The sequence below is a fragment of the Nycticebus coucang genome, chromosome 13, assembly GCF_027406575.1.
Source record: "Nycticebus coucang isolate mNycCou1 chromosome 13, mNycCou1.pri, whole genome shotgun sequence".
NCBI lineage: Eukaryota > Metazoa > Chordata > Mammalia > Primates > Lorisidae > Nycticebus > Nycticebus coucang.
Window position 1 is genome coordinate 97,500,431 of NC_069792.1, and position 21,807 is coordinate 97,522,237.

The 21,807-nt window shown below is 43.1% G+C and overlaps 1 protein-coding gene across 1 annotated transcript in view; it reads right to left on the reverse strand.

The window, feature by feature from the left end:
* The window catches only part of FAM135B (family with sequence similarity 135 member B), a 286,925-nt gene that overhangs the window by 61,664 nt on the left and 203,454 nt on the right, over positions 1 to 21,807 (reverse strand). The window contains exon 7 of the mRNA XM_053559011.1: positions 20,806 to 20,932. Coding sequence (XP_053414986.1) covers positions 20,806 to 20,932 — 127 coding nt within the window. The remainder of the gene's footprint in view (positions 1 to 20,805; positions 20,933 to 21,807) is intronic.

Consider the following 21,807-nt stretch of genomic DNA (forward strand, 5'->3'; position numbering starts at 1 on the left):
CCCAACCATGTCACAGACTGCCAGGTGACAGCCTCAGGCAGGTTCTCAACAGACAGCCCAGGAAAGGAAAGTCTCTCTTCTCTTTGGAACTTCCCTGTCACATCCCTGACTCAAAGGCTGCATTTGTATTACTAACTCCACACCAAGGCAAGGGACATTTCTATCAAGAAGAGTTTTAGATGTTTAAATCCTAATTAGGGTTAAGATTATTATAAATAGCCACATGTTAGACTTAAGTAGAAGAATCATACGTATGGTACATGTACACATTTATTTAAGAATCATTTGTTAGGCATTATTTCTGGCCTAAGGACTAAGCAGAGCTCTGCTAGGAAATGAGAACATTGTTTGTACGTGACTTCTGCATTCAAGGCCTTGTAAGCCAGCATGTGAGACAGCACGGGGATGAGTGATTTAGGCCCAGTTGGGTCAGTGCTATGATCCATGGATCCACAAATGCTATTGCAACACAAAAGTGCCATTCTGGATTCAGTCAAGAAAAATGCCAATAAAAAGGGACTTTATTGTTTAAATAAATAGCCAGATGAGGACAGGAGGAAGCAAGTCCCAGGTGCATAGGTGAAGACATATGTAAAGGAAAACCTTTGTGCAGAAATAAAAATAAAATTGATATACTTTTAGCAGAAAATATACATGGGGAACAGGTTGAAGATGACTTTAACTGCACAGGCTTAAGGCAGTATGAAGATCTCTCTTGCCTGTCGGGATGATAAACTTAAGATTCATGATCTCAAATCAGCCCTAGGTAGAGGCGGAGCTGATGGGAGGGGGCCAGCAGAGAAGAAGTTAAGCTGGGAATCTGCGAATTGTCTAGATATGAATCAGTTCTGGCAGTGGGAGAGAGGAGAAGAGGTCAAGAGCAAATATACTTTGAGTTTGTAGGAATCAGTCTCTGAATTGGATGTCAGAGAGAAAAAAGGGTGGACAATAATTCAGAGGTTTCTGGTGATACAAGTAAATACACAACACAGATAAAAACAGATTAGGTCGCAGAAGATGAACCCAGATGAACAGATATGATGGTTAACTTAGATATCTAGGGTCTAACAAGCCAGGGCTCAAATTCTAGACTCATCATCCACCACCTAGCAGATCTACAGCCAGTTGTTTATCTCTCTGAGCATGAGTTTCTTTATCTCTAAAAGGAGGGAGGGACTGGTAGCTTCCTCACAAAGGCTGGGGAAGGGATAATGTGTGAAAAGGCTTAAGATGGGGGCTCGAAAAGAGTAAAAAACTAAAAAAAACAAAACAAAAAACACACCCTACATTTTGACTAATATTATTCTATTAATTAGTTGAAAGTATGGACTCTGAATATTAGCCATGGGACTATGTCCCTTATATTTCTATAAATTCAGTGCTATGATCTCTGGAGACAGCAGTTAGGTAGTAAATAGAACACTAGACTTGGGTCTTAACTTCAGCCTGGAACTTTCCTATGGACCATTCTAAGGCAAGTCACATGCACTTTCTGGGCCTCAGGCTCTCCTTCTGTGATAGAGTTTAATAAATCACAGAGGTGTTGTCATAAATATAAAATGAAACTGACAGGACACGTTAGAACCTCCAAATCACACTGCATCATTAGATGCACCAGTGATAATTCTAAAAGTGTAAGGAAGCTACCTTGGAGGTTTGCGTGGGCTCCCTGCTCTGCCCTCACCCCTGAGTGGCTCATATCCTAGAAGTGATGCCAAGCGAAGGTTACAGTATTCCCCGAAGCCCTGGGCAGACATTCTGGCAGCGTGAGCAAGCATCGATTTCTTTGAAAGTTCTCTTGGGAAAGAAAATGAGATCAGTGTGAAATAAGATTCTCTATGCTACTCAGAGAAAGCGTCCAATGAGGCAGAGGGAGGGCAGCAGAAGTCAGTGAGGACTGAGATTAATTTCCATCCATGAATACTGCACAGACAAGGAGACTGTCTGAACCTGGCATAATCTGAAGGCTGGGTTCCAAGAAGGTTTCATTGTCATGTGTTATCCAGGAATAGGAGGTCTGGTTTGGAATGGTGGCAGAGAGTTGCTGGTTGCCAATTAAAATTGAAATGGTTACAGTAAAAATTTCTAAGAAGACATTACCAATAAGATTTACAACCACTGGATGAGGTAGTTAAATTAAAATGGACATATCTGGTCTGTTATAAGAATTTTTCATAATAGTTTTTAATAACATCCACACATGTGACATTTATTGAGTGCCAGGTGTTTGCTTGGACCAGAAGGGTTAGGGCCCGAAGGCAGACATCTGCCATCGTGGTGCTTCAGTCAGTTGTAAAGGCAGACAGCCCTCTGCAGACCTGCGGGTGGGCAATGAACTAACGTGCAAGGTGAGTGTCGTGAGGTGAAGCTCCTCTGAGCAAGTGACACTGCCAATCTGAACCCTAAAAGATGGTCCAGGAAAGCACTGAAAAATCAACGATGCGCTGGCTTCCTTATTCATCTGAGAAACAGACATTCAGTGTCCCATGATGTGTTTGTAAACAAGATGTCATGTAGAAAGTGTGTAAGTGTTTCTAGACCAAGCTAAACAGCCAGTGATGGAATGCATAATGCTGAGCAAAAGTCTGGTCCCTAAATTCTGATTCATTCACAGAAAGCTTTGGTCTGGTGGTCTTTGCAATAAGCATGTTCACATAATATTAATCATGACCTTGGACGAGAGCTACCATCCTAACCATTTTATGAGCAGACTGCAGAGCTTTCTAGGGGCCTAGGCTATAGTGGCTACCAGCTTCAGCCCTTTACAAATGTGTGACCTTGGACAAATAACACAAACCCTTGTTGCTTTGGTTTCCTGAGCACAGGATGGTGTGAGTGTAGTAACTGAGCTGACCTGTGTAAGAGCTGCTGTCAGCACCATCGTCAACACCATGCTCATCCTCACCCTCATCTTCATGGAGCACCTGCCAAATATGCTCACTGAGGTCAAGAGTCTGGAAATCTCATCCACAACCTATTGAACTAAATTGGAGAATGGGCTTTATGACTAGAATTAGTGATATATTTCTGGATAGTCATATCTGGACAACAAAATGAAATAATTCAACGAATTCTTAGCTTGCATTGGAAGAACCAATTTGGACTTCCAACACTGTCTGCTAAAATGAAAATAAAAACTACCTTGCCTCTAGCTGTCTTCATGAAGGTATTCATTTGTTCAGTCATATATTTCTTTAGACAGCAACATTCAATGAATTTCCTCCTATCTCTGAGGTTCTGGATTTATATCAGTGCTCCAGAAATACCTAGCCCCTTCCTTCGCAGGGCTTATGAAGTGATGGAGGTGAAAATGGAAGAGAAGAAGTTGAGTGTTACTATGAAACAGTATTGGGAAAAACAAATTTGAGAGCTTCTTCTAGGCAGGGTTTTAAATTTAAGGAATTCTCCTTGCTATTTCAAAAATTACTTCTCGCTTTCAATGAGTCTGCTAAAAGACTTCATATTTAACTTCTACCTCTTTGTGGTTAGTATAATTGATAGACTTTAATGGGTAGAAATTTAGTATTTATGAAAACATGATAATTCAGATTACTTACAAGTGTTTGTGCAATGAGACTTTGGGGGGAAATAAAAACTGCATCCATATCAATGCTGTTCTTAACCAAAAAATGTCTATGCACATGAGCAAAGATAATAATTCCACTTCTATTACTTTTCATTATAGCTGTAACTAAAAATAAAGAGAAAATAAAAGCAGGAAAAGGAAAAAGGGGAGGAAGGCTATCATTCATGTAGCATTTATCCTGTGTGTCTGTCGCTGTAAATATTCCGGCTATGAGAAATACCACAGAGATCCCCTGTGGCCAGCGGTATGTTCTTCTCATTATCATAAATTAATTTAGTGATACGCACAGGAAGGTGAGCAATGCAGGACTGAAAAGATGGGCTAGAGCTGGAACTCAAATCACTGTCCTTAGAAAAAATGCCTGGCTCCTCAGATCCTTTCATTTCTCAGCCCAGAGGGGCTCATACTTAGAAATGCATCAGGGAAGAAGACAGGACAGAAGAGGGCAAGTTTGCAAAAACAGAGCTCTGCCTACAGCATCGAGCACCTGTTCAATAAACATCCCTCCTCCCTTCTTCCTGGGTACTACATTTCTTGCTGTCCAAGGTGTGCTATGGCCACCAAGTTTAAGCTCTAGAAGGAGATGTGTGCAGTGCCCAGTTCCCCCTAAACACACACTCTCTCTCTCTCTCTCTCTCTCTCTCTCTCTCTCTCTCTCTCGTGAACAGGCATCCCAGCCAAGAAAATGTTTACCTGGCTCTGGAAATGTGCCTTAGAGAGAATTAAATGGAAGCAAACTAGAAAAGAAAACCATTGGTAATCTTTCCACAATAAACATAAGTTGAAATGAGCTGATGATACTTGCAGGTGGTGATAAATGACATGTGTTTACGACCAGGCTGCTCCAGTATCTACAACTGCCACGAATAATCCCACGGTGGAGCACTGGTAATCCGATCTCCATAGGAACCGAAGGTAATATCTGCACCACTCTCCCTAGATGGATCTTTTATTATTTCAATATTTGAAAAGTGATTTTTCAAGATGATAGAAACTATCAAATATATTCAATTATGTATAACATGGGAGTTAGAAAGTCTGAGGTTGGGAACACTGCTCCAGTCCTGCTTGTATTTCAGGGAGAAAAGAGGACACTTAGAAGGGGAGAACAGGCTGATATTTTGGAGAAAAGGTCACAATTCCCAGCTCTCCTGTAACATCTTATAGTGCTAAGCCTGGAACCTTTCCCTGGCTGCTTTCATCATGGGGAGTGACTTCCAGCTTCAAGTCACTTCACGAAAATCCCCTGGTACTAGCGAGTGCCCAGAGCCCCAGTGAGCTCAGGAGGGCCGCTCAGCAGTTGTACAGCAAGGACCAGAAAGTCTCGGTTGATATTTTGAGATGCACACTGAGAAAATGCCACAGAAACAACAAATGATAAAGACCATACTATTCCCTAACTAGTCTAAACAGAAAATCAGAGTTATGCTTGAATTTTCTCTCTCCCTTGCCCAGACCTGTCCATTCTCTCCCATGAGTGACTCTCTCTGCCTGCTCCTCAGGCTCCTGTTGTCCTCAGCACGCCCTGGCTTCTCTTTTCCATTACTCTGCTGCTCTTCCCCTACAGAAACTCATACTTGGATGGGCAGACACCCATGTGCTTATCATAAGCAGTTCGTAGAAAGAATTCAAGCATAAGAGTTACAGAAGGCTGATCTTGTGCCCTGAACTATCTTTTGTTTTTAATATGTTAATATATTTACTTCTTATGCCAACCTACAAATTTTCCTTTTAATATTATTTCTAATTTGCAAGGAGTTTAACCCCAGCACAGAAAGGGTATGACTTGCCTAAAATCTCATTCACAAGCACACGTGCGTACACACACACACAACACACACACACACACACACACACTCCTATGCACGGAAAGTGGCTGAGTCACGAGTGAAACCTAAGCAGTCTGGATTCAGAGTCCACAGCACACACCGCAGGGACTAAAGCAGGGACAGAATGTGAAATGTTTGGGTTGCCTAATGGGGAGGGTATTGAAACAAGAGCCCTCCACCACATGCTTGGGTCATCCTTCTAGCCTGGAGTCTGGAATGGACTTGTTACTTCTTTCAGAGCTCAAGGCAAGTGTAATTCAAAAGTCATTCCAATCAGCTTCTGAAGGGCTGAATTCTCTTCTGAGACTCCATGGACAGGTCCCACTGTGCTAACTGCTGGTGCAAAGCCAACTGTGCAAAAGTCTCCTGTTGAGCCAGGAGACTCTAGGGCTGCCTGGGGTTGTATGCGAGGCTGCCTGGGGTTGTCTGTGAAGCTCCTTTCTGTGCTTCACTTTCTTCTCCTTAAAATGAGATTATTAATAATTTGCCTCATAGCTTTTTATTTTAATTCAGTAAATAAATGTAAGTGCCTAGAGGCACATCTAGCACATTTTAAGTGCTTAGTATCAATGATGAGGAGGAGGAGAGAGGATGATGAAGGTGGTGCTGGCAGTAGGGATGAAATTGAAAATAGCTCCATCATTAACTCTAGACCACAAAGGACTCTGAAACCTATTCCAAGCCCTGTATTCAAATTGCCAGCACAGATTTCAGCTCATGGTTTATAAGGAAATAAAAAAAAAAAAACAAGGAACTGCACACAGACAGGTGTTCAAAAGTTCCATTAAAAAAAGGAAGGAAGGGGAAAAGAGGCTAACTACTTCAGCTTATAAAGAGAAACAGGGACCAGATTCGCTCACCCACCTCTAATAATAGATTGGATATGTGAAACGATGTTTTTCAGACTGAACATCAGGCTACATAGACTAAAAGCAAAGTGAACCCTGCTGTTGTTTGCTCTAATACAGGCATCCTCAAACTGCGGCCCGCGGGCCACATGAAGCGGTGTGAATGGTATTTGTTCCCGTTTTGTTTTTTACTTCAAAATAAGATATGTGCAGTGTGCATAGGAATTTGTTCATATATTTTTTTAAAAAACTATAGTCCGGCCCTCCAACGGTCTGAGGGACAGTGAATTGGCTCCCTGTTTAAAAAGTTTGAGGACGCCTGATCTAATATACTGCCTGAAGGAAGTTTCCAGGCTATGATGTGGGAAGAGGGAACGCAGAACAATCCTGGAAGACCTTCTGATTTGAGAAAATAGAGATGGGAGTTTATGGAGTTCACTGGGGCTTAGAGTTCCCAGGACAGAGTACTGGAAAGGGGAGCTGAGGCCAACATTCCCAGAGCTCATGAAGGACTGAGAATAACTCACATACCTACAAACCAAAATAGAAAACCTCACTATTCGTGGGAAATTGATTAGAGAACACAACAGAACATTGTCTCAACAGTTGGATAAAATTAGCCCCAGAGTAAAGGCTGCTTGGCCTCACCTAAAAATCCTTAAAAAGCAATCCTTGGAATTATCAAACAGATTCCAAATAACTGCATCCCATAATAGATAGCTCAAACATGCATGCTTACATGTGCACATGAGCACACGCACTCACACACATACACACACATGCACACACCCCTAGCACTGAAAAACATAAAATCACAATGCCTAGCATTGAATCAAAAACTACCAGACTTACAGAAAACCAGGAAAATACAGCAGAAAGCAGTGATTTTCAACCAGTGTGTGCAGCATGAGAGGATCTTAGGTGTGCCATGAAAATTCTTAAAGTTCATTAATTAAATTATTTAGAAAATAAGTTCAAAGCACAGCAAATATATTCTCTTTTTTATTCTTTTTTTTTTCTTTGAAAAACAAAATTTAAGTGTGCTGCAGTAGTGTAACTATAGGTCCAAGTGTGCTGTGAGATAAAAAAGGTTGGAAAACACTGGCCTACATGAAGAGAAAAAAACAATCAGTAGAGACTGATTCAGGAATGGTACAGAAGTTAGAGAGGCTCTCAGCCAAGGGGGTTCTGTGAAGACAGGAGGTGAGGGGAGGGGAGGAGGTGCAGCCAAGGAAGGGAAAAGGAGGAGATGGGGGAAGAGGCAGAGCCAGGAAATGGCAGAGAGATAAGGGGGTGTTCAAAGAACTTGTAGGCAAGAAGAGAGATGCCCGAGAGAGGACAGGGGAGACACAGGGGCAGGGCAGGTGCAGGTAATCTCCAGGGTAAGAGGGACATAGTGAAACAAAAGAAAGAGGTCAGAAGAGCCATCACCTGCCTCTGTCATAACTGTAACTTAGAACTCACCTATACAATTATTTATTCTGTGTATCCTTCCCAAAAGAAAGACTGGCCCTACCAAAGTCCTGCCTGTCCCCAGTAGCAGGATGGCATCTGTCTTATTTACTGCTGTTTTACTAACAATTCACACAGCCTATTAGATGTAATGGGGTGGGCATAAGTTACTGACTACATTAACAAAGAAAAGAACAGGGATTACTGTTATTTTACTAACCAGGAGACATTGAGTCTCAAGAGGTTCAGTAACTTCCTCAAAGATAAAAGCTAACAAGTGGGAGAGTTCAACTTGAATATGGGTTTCTTTACTCCATGCCCAAGGCACTCCTTTGAGCCAGGAAAACAGAGTAATATTTAAAGAAAAAAAAAAGATTTATTTTCAACAACTCATGAGAAGTCTTAAACTGCTCAATAGTGATCCTTAAATTACGGTTTATATTTACTCAATTGGGGTAATTATGTGTTTAGGCAGCTCAGGGAGCATTTCTGCTATATTTAGGAGAAAGACGCATTCTGTACGAGCTGCAGTTGAGGGGAGTCAATGACACAGACCAGGCTGGGCTGTGTGGGAGGCTCCTGCTGGGGTTATGTGGCTCCGCCAGACTGTCCATGGGCAGATTTTGTGATGAGGCATGCGGGTGACAGAGTGAGTCACACCAGGTCCTCTTGTGTAGCTTTTCTACCTGGGTCACCTGGAACCAGTTAGTTTATCTCTCTGAGCCTCAGTTTTCTTATCTCTAAAATGTGGATGGGGATCTCCCTGTCCATCAAAGAGTTGTAGTTAAACAGGCAAGAGCAACAAAATCCACATGATGATAGCTGTTCAACCAGACTTCATGTACAAGCACCTGTTGTCCTAGAAATGTACAGTGAAGGACAAATTACTTCTCCCAACACTAGTAGGCTAGGATTTCAAAATGTAGCCAGATGTTGGCAAGAAAGTTAAGCCATGATGATGAACTATGATGACTTGCAGTGACAGGAGAGATTCAGAGGATGTTCAGATTTCAGAAAAGGGCCTCCTGACCCAGAAGGAGTGGGGAACCTTGGACAGTCTGGGAAGGGGAGCGACTGCCTCCTTGTTATCACAGAACATCTCTCATCATATGTAGAACATGGAGGCAAACTCTCCATACCTAGGAGAACTTGGAGTGAGGCATCCAAAGGCAGGCCATGTGGAATCAAGGCCCTTCTAAGTAAAGACAAGGGTGGTGCGGAAGCGAGCAGCACTGTAGCCTTTTGTATGAACAGTCCATCTTTGTTTATTTAGATGGCTCTTTTGGAAATGACTTGTGGAATTATGCTGGATTTATATGCAGATTGATTTAGTGCCCCACAATACTCAAAGTCCATCATAGCTTGTGCATCATATAGCAACTTGCTACTTATTTTGCAGAATTTTATTAAATCAGACAATCATTAAAAATAAAAATCTTATGCCAGGTGCAGTGGCTAATGCCTATAATCCTAGCACTCTGGGAGGCCAAGGCAGGACGATCCTTTGAGCTCAGAAATTTGAGAACAGTCTGAGTAAGAGTGAGACCTGATCTCTACTAAAAAAGTAGAAAGATGAGTCTGGCACTGTGGTGGGCACCTGTAGTCCCAGCTACTCGGGAGGCTAAGACGGGAGGATGGCTTGAGCCCAGAAGTGTGAAGTTGTTGTGAGCTATGATGATGCTATAGCACTCTGTCCTGGGCAACAGAGTGAGACTCTGTCTCTAAAACAAATAAATAACATAAATATAAACACAAAAGGAAATTTTTTAATCTTATACTTTTAATGGGGTAAACACCACAGCACTTGTTATCTTAATTCTTAAATTAATAGAAGCTATGAAATAAAAATTTTTAAACTATAAAACACTTTTTAAAAATACCTATTGTGTTTTCATGTTTCCCTGGAAATTTCTTTTTTCTTTTTACTAATCTTAGAAGAACTCTTAATTTGTGATCTACATTCATAATGAAATTTTAAGTGCAAAATATAGTATTGTTAGCTCTAGGCACAGTGCTTTACAGCAGATCTCCAAAACGTACCCATCTTGTATAACGAAACTTTATACTCAGTGAAAATCACCTCCCTACTTTCCTCCTAGCCTCTGCGAATCTCCACTCTACTGTCCGCTCCTGTGAGCTCATCTATGTCAGATAACTCATCTAAGTGGAATCATGTAGTATTTTCCCTTCTGTGACTAGCCCATGTCATTTAGCATGATCCTAAAGTTCATATGGAACCACAAAAGATCTTAAACAGCTAAAACAGTCTTGAGAAGGAACAAAGCTGGCAGCATTATGCCTCCTGATTTCACACTATGTTACCAACTACCATCATTAAAACAGTATGGCAATGGCATGCAAGCAGACATTTAGGCCAATTGAACCAAATTGCAAACAAACTCACTATGTTGCAAACATTAACTTTGACAATCATACCTCAATAAAGTGCTTTAAAAATAATAGAAAGTCCCAAAATAAGCCTACTGATAAGCAGTCAACTGATCTTTGATAGAGTACCAAGGATACAGAATGGGGAAAAGATAGATTTTTAACAAATGATGTTGAAAAGACTAGATATTCAGACCCAAAAGAATTGAAAAGACTAGAGTATCCAGACCCCAAAGAATGATATTGGACCTGTGTCTTACAACATACATAGAGATCAACTCGAAATAGATTAAGGACTTAATTGTCAGACCTGAAACCATAAAAATCCTAGAAGAAAACATAAGGGGACATGAATCCTGGATATAACACAAAATGTACAAGCAGTAAAAGCAAAAATAGCTGAGGGAGACTGCACCACACTGTAAAGCACCTGCACCTCGAAGGGGACCAGAAAGGGAAAAGGCAACCTACTGGATGAGGGGGAAAAAACTATTTTCAAACCATATATACTGTGAGGGGTTAACATCCAAAATATTTAAGGAACTCTCGCAACTTAACAACAATAAATAAATAGCCCAAATGAAAAACAGAGAAAGAACTTTAACAGAAATTTCTCCAAAGAAGACATACAAATGGCTAACAGGTATATGAAATGACACTCCTGTCTCTAACAGAAATGCAAATCAAAATCACAACCAAATGGTGCCCCACACCTGTTAGGGTGGCTGGGAGGGGAGGGAAAGCATTGACAAGAACTTGGAGAAATTTGATCCCTTGTACACTGTCAGTAGGAATGTAAAACATTGCAGCCACTACGGAAACCAGTATGGAGAATCCTTAAAAAACTAAAAATAGAATCACTATGTGGTTCTGGAATTTCACTGCTGAGTATATATCCAAAATAATTGAAATTGGGATCTCAAAGAGATATGTGCACACCCATTCGCTACAGCATTATCCATAACAGCCAAGGCACTGATGCAATCTGAATGTCCTTCAAAGGATAAAGAAAACTAACAGAAAATACACCAACACTCACACATAATGGGATGTTATTCAATCTTAATAATGGAGAAAATCCTGCCAGGAGAAAATCCATGTCAGGAGGGGTAAACTGAGGACATTTTTCTGGTAACTCCTGGTCCTTTTCCAGGTTGTCAACCTGAACGCATAATGCCAACATTCACAAATTCCACACACTGGGCCTCTCGTGTTCAGCTACCCACTCCATGCACAAATGTCAGGGTAGCGCACTCTAGGTGCAAGAGTCATCATGCTTCCGGGGGCCAAACAGACAGATCTGTGACTTCCCTCCTTGAGGAAGTCGACTGGGCTCACTGAGCTCAGCTTTCTTCTGCCTGTAATCAGGAAACAAGAATAGAGAATAATAATAATTGCTCCCAGAGTTGACTGGAGACCTCTGTGGGTCTCAGATCCTTCTGCTTTTGTGAGCTCCCTCAGCCATTAAACAAGTATTTAAAGTTATAGCTTAATACCTGTTTATGGAAAGATGAATATAGACTAGATCATATTCCCTTTTTTTTCCTTTTGACTTTATATAAAATTAAAGTGTTCCCTTCATCCCCTGGTCCTTAGGCTACGTCTGACTGTGGTTACTCATCACAGATACTACACATAAAGACACAGAAATCTATAATTCCTCACCTCATTTATTTATCCAGTGTTAACTGAGCACCTGCAAAGGGCCAGCAACTTCATGGGTGCCAAGGGCTCTAGTACGCAAAGGCGTACTAATGCTACTATTCCCACTGCCCTGTCACCATCTCCTTACACATCTCCATGTCTCATCTGCCTGAGACATGGCTGATGCTTGATTAATATCTGATTAGTGAGTAAACCAATGGTGGCATCTCTGTTCATGGACATGTCCAATCCAGGGGTGATATAATGACATGTTTAAGTTATATTGAATATCTGTGTCTTACATATGCAACTCTAGATCCTCATGGAAAGGGTATAAAGATATTCACAATAACAAGCAAAGGGATAGTCAAAGCAAAGGTCAAAGGAACCTCATAAAAATATAGAAAGCACGTGCCTGGGAGAGGGGACATTTCTGCCTGGAAGTCAGCTTTGTGCCTCAGTTTCCCTGTGGTAACCCTTTTCTGCTGAATACACATCTCCCATCGGGGGGGAAGGGACTGTCATAAAACAAGGGTCAGCATGGAAGGGGCCTGGTAAGCCCATGTTCACGCAATGGTGTAAGCCCAACTCACTTCAAGGAAGGCATCACTCTACAATTCCCTGCAATCCAACTTAAGAGGAAGCTGTCTTCACAGTGGCAATACTGAACAATCTCTTAATGATATTTGTTCCTCTGTCTGGGAAACTATCTTCTACATCAAAGAGAGGATGGGGGATTTCACTTTGGTGGCTGGAATACCCATCTCAGACAGAGCCAACTCTCACAGAATACACCCCCTCCCAAAGGGGTGCCTGATCTCCACAGGTGAACAAAGGACTCAGAAGGCTTGAAGTGGCACCTGGGAGCAGACCTGGTAAAATGCCTACCACTCCGTTTATAAGTACATGTGTTCTCCTGCATTCGGGTGACATAGGTTCCACAGCATCTGACACTCATCCACGCAACAGAGGCTTCCTGAGTGTATGGCGCGTGTCAGGCACTCCCAGGGGAATAATCCAGAAACATGCCCTGCTCTGCAGAGCTCAAAATCTGGCAGAAGACATAATGTCCCCGCCCAGCTGTGTGATGTGGAGGAACATACCATAATGTCTCTCTGTCCTGATGTTTTCACTTGTAAAAGGAAGTATGAATAAGTCATTGTGGGAATTGAAGGAGTCCACGTGCATACATGGCTTAGCAGCACAGCTTAAGGCAGAGTAGGGGTTCAAAACTGTGGCTTGAAATTGTCAGCATCACTCTTTCCATGCTATTGTGAAATTTTTAATTATTCCTTTGGCTTACACACTGGCTCCTGGGACCTGTTCTGGGTAGGGGGTGAGTTTTACTCATTGTCTCAGCCCCGGAAGCACACAGATGCTACCACAGAGCAGGGGTAAATGAAGTGACCAGCACTGACACCTGTGCCCAGGGAGGCAGAACTCTGAAATCCAGGAGAGTTCCCTAAAGCACTTATCTATAGGCTGCCTTCCTCCCTCTGGACGGTGCAACAGCCCTCCTCATTCCAGTGAGAAGAGGCTGTGCAGTCTCCCTGCCGGAGGCTGGCTCTGAGAGACTGGATTCCTGGCCTTCATTGAGAGTCTGTTGCATCTCAAGCACTTAGTGTGATGGTTATTTTATGCAACAAGCTGGCCAGGCCAAAATACCCAGATATTTGTGGGTATTAGTGCTTCTCAACTGGTGTGCCATGGCCCACTGGTGTGGTGTGAGAGGATCTTCGGTGTGCTGCAAACATTTTTAAAGATCATTAATTGAATTATTTTCTAAAGAAATTTGAAGCACAGGCCAGGCATAGTGGCTCACACCTGTAATCCTAGTATTCTGGGAGGTTGAGGTAGGTGGTTTGCCTGACTGCAGGAGTTTGAGACCAGCCTCAGCAAAAGCAAGACCCAATCTCTACTAAAAATAGAAAAACTAGCTGGGTATCATGAAAGGATCCTGTAGTCACAGCTACTCTGAAGGCTGAGACAAGGGGATCACTTGAGCCCAAGAATTTTTTTTTTTTTTTTGAGACAGAGCCTCAAGCTGTCACGCTGGGTAAAGTGCCATGGCATCACGGTTTACACCAACCTCTAACTCTTGGGATTAAGCGATTCTCTTGCCTCAGCCTTGCAAGTAGCTGAGACTACAGGCGCCCGCCACAGTGCCTGGCTATTTTTTAATTGCAGTTGCCATCGTTGTTTGGCAGGCCCAGGCTGGATTCAAACCTGCCAGCTCTGGTGTATGGGCTGGCACCCTAGCTGCTTGAGCTACAGGTGCCAAGCCTTGAGCCCAAGAATTTGAGGTTTCTGTGAGCTAGGACACCAGAGCACTCAACCCAGGGCACAGAGTGCCCTGTCAGGAACACACACACACACACACACACACAGAAGTTCAAACACAGTAAATATATTCTTCTTTTTTTTTGCTCTTTTTTTGATCAATATAATTTGAGTGTGCCATAGACGTTTTACCATAGGTTCAAATGTGCCATGAGATTTTAAAAAAAAAAAAGGGTTGGAGAACACTGTTCTAGATGTTTTTGTGAAGGTATCTTTTAGATGAAATTAACATTTAAATCATTAGACTTTGAGTAAAGCAGATGACCCCCACAACGTGGGGGTTCAATCAGTTGAAGGCTTTAATGGAGAAAGGCTGACCTCCCTAGAAGAAGCAGTTATCCTGCAGCAGGCGCCTTCAGACTTAAACAGTAGCAGTTCCAGGAGCTCCAGCAGGCCAGCCTGTCCTGCAGATTTTGGGCCTGCCCAGCCTCCAAGATTGCACGAGCCATGACCCAATTCCCTAAAACTAATCTCTCCCTCTCTATGTACACACCACACCCACCCGCATACATACACACACACTTACTAAGCGTAGAGTTTTAAACTCAGTATGCAGCCATCTCCCTACCCTCATACATGAGTGCACACACACACACACACACACACGCCTATTGGCTCTGTTTCTCTAGAGAAGTTAGACTGATACATCAGGCATGTGCCACCCGCCCCCAACTGCACAAGGCAGGATCAGGGATATCTCAGTATAAGCAGCACAGAAAGGGCTGAAGGAGGCTTCCAGGATGACCACATCCAATTTTCCTTCTACACATACACTTTGGGAAACTGAGACCCAGAGAGGTCAAGTGTCTAACTGAAGGTCACACAGCATGTTACTGCTGAAGCCAAGAACAAGACTCCCTTTAAGACCCTCCACTTAATGTCTCACCACCAGACCATGCTGAAGTTGTTGGAGTAACACAGATTTAATTGTGTGGACAAATGAAAGAAAATTACACAGCAAGGGGTTCTTGTGGGCATTTTTGTGTTAGGTTGTATGCTCAAGACCCTGAGAAGCTTATCTCACTTAATCTTCTCAGCAACCCTGTGAGCCAGGCATTGGGATCCCCATTGACAGGTAAGGCATGAGTCAAAGAGGGTATCATCCCTCCAGTGCAAAGCTGCTGGTTTGGGAAGGGGCAAGAACATGAGCCCTTGTTCCATCAACCCTAAATCTGAAGGTCTAAATGTCAAACGTGGGGCAGGAAAGATCAGATCCCACAGGGAGAAGGGCTGGGCTCATGAGAAAGGGGCAGAGCCTCTCCCTTCAGCCCTCACCGCCCCATGACTTTTCATGACAATCTGCTCATTTTGCTCCAAAATTCTAGTTTTATAAATGTCTCTACAAGAAAATGCTTATTTTGAAGGAAGCACCTGTTCCCTAATCCTTCCAGCTGATGCTGCAATCTGTGAGGATTCCGATGTTGTTTGTTAATGCACTGGGCTTCTGGGGGATTTGGACACACAGCTACCAGGGGAGGTGGGGGAGAGTGGGTTTTATTCTTTGCTTGGCAGGCCTCGCCTGGTGGGAAGGCACGGCGTGGGCGCACAGCACTGAAGCCACATAATTGGATGGGACCCAAAAGGAAAATGCACAGGAAAAGAATCAAGCCCTGAAAATAACCCATTGAGTTAAGCTTCACAAGCAAGTTTAGTGCTGAGCACCCACACACAAGCCCTTTCATCTGACTCTTCTAGAAGATGGGGATATCTGCTTTGACACACATCCCCAAAAACACCCCAGAAGAGAAGCCTCTAAGTCAATTCGTGTAATGTTTTCACACACATTAACTCCTTAAATCCTCTCTAAAAGGCAGATATTTTCCCATTTCACAGGTGAGAAAATTGAGTTTCCATAAGAGTGAATGAGCTCCACTAAGAATTAGAGCATTTATCACAGCAGGTATGTGAAACCAGAATCTTCTCTCTAGGACATTACGACAATCTCTCAGAGCTACAGATGTGCCCAGGTCATACCCAGATGTGTCCTCCATGGCAGGGTCTGGTGGGCTGGAATGACCAACAGTGTGGCCCCCTCCACCTCACCCCTCGCCAGGTCCAGGATTCTTCACGGCCCCTCAGGATGATGGAGACGTTCATCCCTCCATGGCTAGGGATGGGGGGGTCTGTGTGGCTTCACTCTTCTTGCTGCTCAGCCTTCTACATGAATATGATCCACACACTTGTATCCGTCATTCGCCCCACACGCTTCCTGAGCACTGTGACTGTCAGGTACGCTGCTGGGCCCTGCAAATAAATGGGGTGGTCTTTACCCCTAGCCGCCATAGTCTAGTTGGGGAGCGACAGATGCTCAGAGAATCAGGGAGAAAGTATTTCTAGGACATCAGAGAGTGCTCTCACAGTGGTGACGGCATCCGAACATTCTTACGGTGTTGACGGCATCTGAACACTCTCACGGTGGCGACGGCATCTGAACGTGGTCTTGGAAGGATGTGTAGGGAGGAGTACATCAGAGTTTCTTCAATGAAATCACCTTATCCTAATGATTACCATATGCTCCCGTGGCACCAACACAGGCCCTTGAAAATGCTCTGGACTGATCTGTGACCACCCACTGATATGCCCTGATGTCCCAGGCCAAGTTCCCTAGAGAACAGAGTATGAGCAGGCAGAATTTCAGATACTGGATCTACTGGGAGGCTGTCAGGGCCAGCACATGAGGGGGTGTGAGAGGGCACAGGGGAAGTCGGCCTGTGATGTGCACACTACCTCTGGGCAGCTTCACAGCAGGGCCGGGCCTGCAGGCTGCTGCCAGCAGCACCCGCCTCAGGCCAACAGGCTCACCGCGTCCCCCCTGTGCTCTCACCCACTCAGCTACTGTGCACTGGGTGGGTCCTACGCCGACACTGAGGACGCTGTCCAAGGTCCTGCACGGATATGTCTCAGAGTCCCTTTGGCTCTGATGTCTGCTCCTCTCATGGCACAGAGCCCTGTTCTGGCTGCAGGGATCCCTGTGTCTCAAAAGAGTCTTAGCTGCCCTTGTCTTTGCTCTTCAAGACCACGAGAACATATGAAAATGTGGTACAGGGGCGTGGACCAGATGGAGACATGACCAAGGCAGCTTTTATAGCCAGACCTCCCAGCTGGGTCTCCGAGGTGGGAGAGGTGACATCACAGGAGAGCGAGCTGAGGCCATTACCTGACTTTCTGAGCCATCTGAGCATGCGGCCCGAGTGCCCACACAGACACAACCCTTCTCTTGGGGGCTCTGTGAACATGGGAAGCCCCACACACACTTACTATGTGGGCTGTGTGATGGATAATTTTAGGCCATGGGGTGCCCAGATGATTGGTCTAACAATATTCATGGTGTGTCTGTGAGGGTCCTTTGGACAACATTAACATCTGAACAGGTAGACTAAGTAAAGCAGAATGACCTCTCCAATGTGAATGGCCTCGACTAATCTGCTAAGGGTCTAAATAGAACAAACACTCTAAGAGAGAATTTTATCTCTCTTATTTACTGTCTTTGGCCTAGGACATCATCTTCCTCCTGCCTTTAAACTTAGACTTGGCCTGCAAATGTAAACATCTACTCTCTTGGGTCTCCAACTTGTTGATTGCAGATTTTGTTACTTCTCAGCCTCCATAATCACGTAAGCCAATTCCTTATGATAAATCCCTTAGCACACATGTGCGTGTGTGCACCCCATATCTGCTTCTCTAGAGAACCTGAAAAACACAGCCTGGTGACTTCTGAGAAAAAAAAATAACAATACCTGAGGAATGTGAGCCCCTTTAAATTATCAGGCCCAGAAAGGCATTTAAAATGTAGCATCAGTCATATCTCACTCCCCTTTGCACTAAATAACTATCTATTAAAGTCACTGACTATTCACATTCTGGACCAGGGGAACCTGCAGCCTTAAGGACACATGTGGCCTTTTGAATAAATGCAAATTTTACAAAATAAATACGTTTTAAAATTAATACATTTTTGTTCCTTTTATATTTTTATTGTATTTTTAAGATGAACTTTGTTTTTTTATGAGACAGAGTCTCACTCTGTCACCCTCACTGGAATGCTATGATGTCACAGCTCACAGCAACCTCCAACTCTTGAGTTTAAGAGATTCTTTTGCCTCAGCCTCCCAAGTAGCTGGGACTACAGGTGCTCACCATAAGATCCGGCTATTTTGCAGCTGTCATTGTTGTTTAGCTGGCCCGGGCTGAGTTTGAACCTACCAGCCCAGTGTATGTGGTTGGCACTGTAACCATTGTGCTACGGGTGCCAAGCCTAAGATGAACATATTTAAAATGCCAAACTATAAAATAAGTTTCAATGAAATCACCCTCCAAGACCGAATGCTGCGATTAGAACATAGGAGCTAAAGTGATGACTCCTACACGCCTCATTTAGCTCTAACTTCCTTCGCCTGACTGGTGACATTACCACATGAGGCTGGTTGGCAAGAGTTTATGGGGGTTGAGTCCACCAATCTGTTACTAGCTTTTGACAGCGGTTCATTGTGCTTCACTTGAAGTGGAATTTGTGAATAGGTGCACAATTCAATGATATTTTTTAATTCTGTCTGCCCATCATGTCAAAGAAGACCAAAAAAAGGCAAAAGGAAGAAAACAGATTTTTTGGTGTGTGTTTAAATACTATGCTTATGGTGTTTATGCTTGTTCTTTTTTTATTATCATTAAATCATAGCTGTGTACATTCGTGCATCGTACAAGGGTACACATGAAATTTACTAAATGTAGAATATAAATGTCTTGACACAATAACTAAGAAAACATATTTTTAAATGAAGATTGAGAGTTGCAATAATATCATTGCTGCTGAAGATAAGATGATTTTCTTGCCTGTGATACCGCAATATCAACATTAAAGAAATGCAATGCTCATCGGCATTACAACACTCATAAGAACCACAAAACAGTATTGTAAATTAGAGGGAGAAGCGTCAAAGGTTTTATTGCAGAAACTAAAAGATAAAAACCAAAAGCAAAACAATTCTTTAAAGCAACAATAGTATCTGGAAGTATTGTCACTGAAGTGACTTGTAAAGTAGCTTATATACTGGGCAGAGATTACTGGGGAAATTGTGAAAGAATGCCCTGTCCAAGTTGTAAGATGCTGAGACCCTGACAACGTTTCACAGTACAAACAACTGCCTCTTTGAAGGAGAGCCAGAACTGATGTGTAGCGTGAATTAACCTCCAATTTAGCAGAACAATGCCATTCAATGCTTCAGAAGGGAAACATACATTCTTCAATCTCTGTGGATGAATCAACTGATACTAATGATTCCATGCAGGGTTTATTCCTCATATGAGCCACAACAGAAGATTTTCTTTGCTACAAGGTACTGACTTTGGGCACTGTTGCAACTAGAACACAGAGGACAGATATTTTCACCAGATTTCAGCTGGACTGAATTTAGTAAATGCAGTGAGTGTAGGTACAGATGGTCAACTTTCCAAGACAGGATAACACGAACGGTTTATTGCTCCAGAAAAAAAAAAAAAAAAAAAGTATTAACCAATCCAGATGCTCTCAATTCTTTTCACTGTATCTTGCACCAACAAAATCTGTGCTAAAGCTACTATTTTCGGTGACACTTTGCAAAAAGTTACAAATATCGTTAACCGTATCTGTGCAAATTCCACGCTGCATTGTCAGTTTCATAACACACTAAGTTGAATGACTGTTCAGTGTGCATTTGCTATATCATTCTCAAGTGTGTTGGCTATCACAACAACACGTATTAGCCAAAATGGTTTTTCCCCAGGAGAGCACATGGTTAAATTTTATAAAGAACTGAACCAGCAACGTGAATTGTTGAAAGAAGATTTCTATAGGAATGCAGCATTTGTTTGATATCATGTTAAATCAAAATGACTAGAATATTTCTTTACAAGGTAAGTCTATGTATCATATGAGGCAAAAAAATCCAAGCATTTCCAAAAAAGCTATCTTTTTTCGAAATATTTTCTCAAAAGGAAGTTGCAGATTAGCAGAAACTATGAACCTCCATGTTGCAACCAAATATTCAAATGCTTTTCAAACAAAAGCAGACATAAAAAAGTCATGAAAAGGTTACTTAACTTTCAAATTAACAATTTTCATTTTTTGAGATTATTAAGTACATCATTATTCAACTGTTACAAAATATTATACTTTTTTTAAGTGTAACTAATTGAAGATTCTTGAATGTTGGTTTTACTTTATCATAGCTGAATTCATGCGGTTTCCAACATGAAAAGGCTCCCCACTCCTGCTCTAGGTTAACTGATGTCTGGTAGCCATAAAATGCCACACACCCTCTCGTTCAGCAATGTACGGCCAGTCACTAAACATGTTATTTCTGTGAAACAAAGAGAATTCCTGAGGAATAGCTTTTGTAATGTCTCCTCTGACTCTCTTTCCTTTTCCAGAACACTCTCCAGGGTGAAGTGGCTGTGTGCCCCCGGCCCCACCCCTGCCCTAGCTGCAGTCCTCAATCTTTGCCCGTGAGGAAACACCTCATAGACCTCAGAGCGTCCTGTTCTTCCCCACGTGAAGGGCTTTGCACTGGGCATGTGATTGATAGATGCTGCTGTGACACCAGGAGGATGATGACAGTGAGAGGAAGAAACAAGCATATGAAGGGTCCCTGCACAGGCCCTGGCAGAAGCAGGCATCTCAGAGCACACATCCTGAAAAGCCAGCTGTGGAAGCTACGGGGCCACTGCCCTGTGCAGACTTTACCTCTGAGGAAGTCGGCTTGCAGTATCCAGCTCCAAACACCAGGTTTTCCAGAGAAATGATGGATTGCTCTTGTGCCATGTCTGGGCCACCTTTACCAAGCCAGGAGCCTCTTCCCGGACGAGTGAAACTAAAAGGAAGAAAATTGAGGCAGCTGAAACATGAAGTAAAGGAAGCCGCATTCTTATCAACTCAGCCCCCTGAGCAGACTCACTGTGGAGCCTTTGGGGTAAATCGTTCAGATGGAGCACTTTACCCCAAGGTGTCTGACATTTTTGGATGTCTTGAAAATAAGGGAAGCCAAGGATGATATACACCCTACAAGGTATGCAGAGAAATGCCCATCCCTGAACGCTGATGACGCCCCTGTGAGAGGCGCCGAGGCAGAGCCAAGGCCATGTAAACCACAGGGGCAGGTCCAACGGCCCCAGGAGGCCAGGGGAAGCTCCAAGGGGACACAATCTGAGTCACGTCTGTGCTCATGAACCTCCGTTCATCTGCGGAAAAGCATGAAACATCCTCCTCCAGGATCCACCCAGGAGTCTGGTTGGATGTCAGACTGTCAGAATCAAAGAAGCACCATCAGAGTCAGTGCTAGCTGGGAATGCTGAACTCTTTAAAATAGACAATACGCAGGTCCTACAGGGTTCTGAGATGTGCTGGAAAGAGCGGCTGATGCACTGTGATGGTGACGATCAACTTCGAGAGAAAAGCGGATGAGGAAAGGCTGCGGGAGCACTCAGATTTGTCATATTTGGGTTTCTGACCATCGCTCTTCCATTTACCTTTTTGATTTTACAGCAGCTGATGTATCAGTAAAGTCTACATCTACTCGTTTTCCCCCATCTTTCAGAGCTCTCCTCTTCAGTAGCCTAAGGTTAATTATTTTTTCATATAATATAAACATATTTGATAAGTATGTTTGAATCCCCTGGCAAGAGTTAAAGTCTCTGATGGCAAAGATCTTGCCTGGTGGCATCACCTTCACCACTAGTGCTTAAGAAG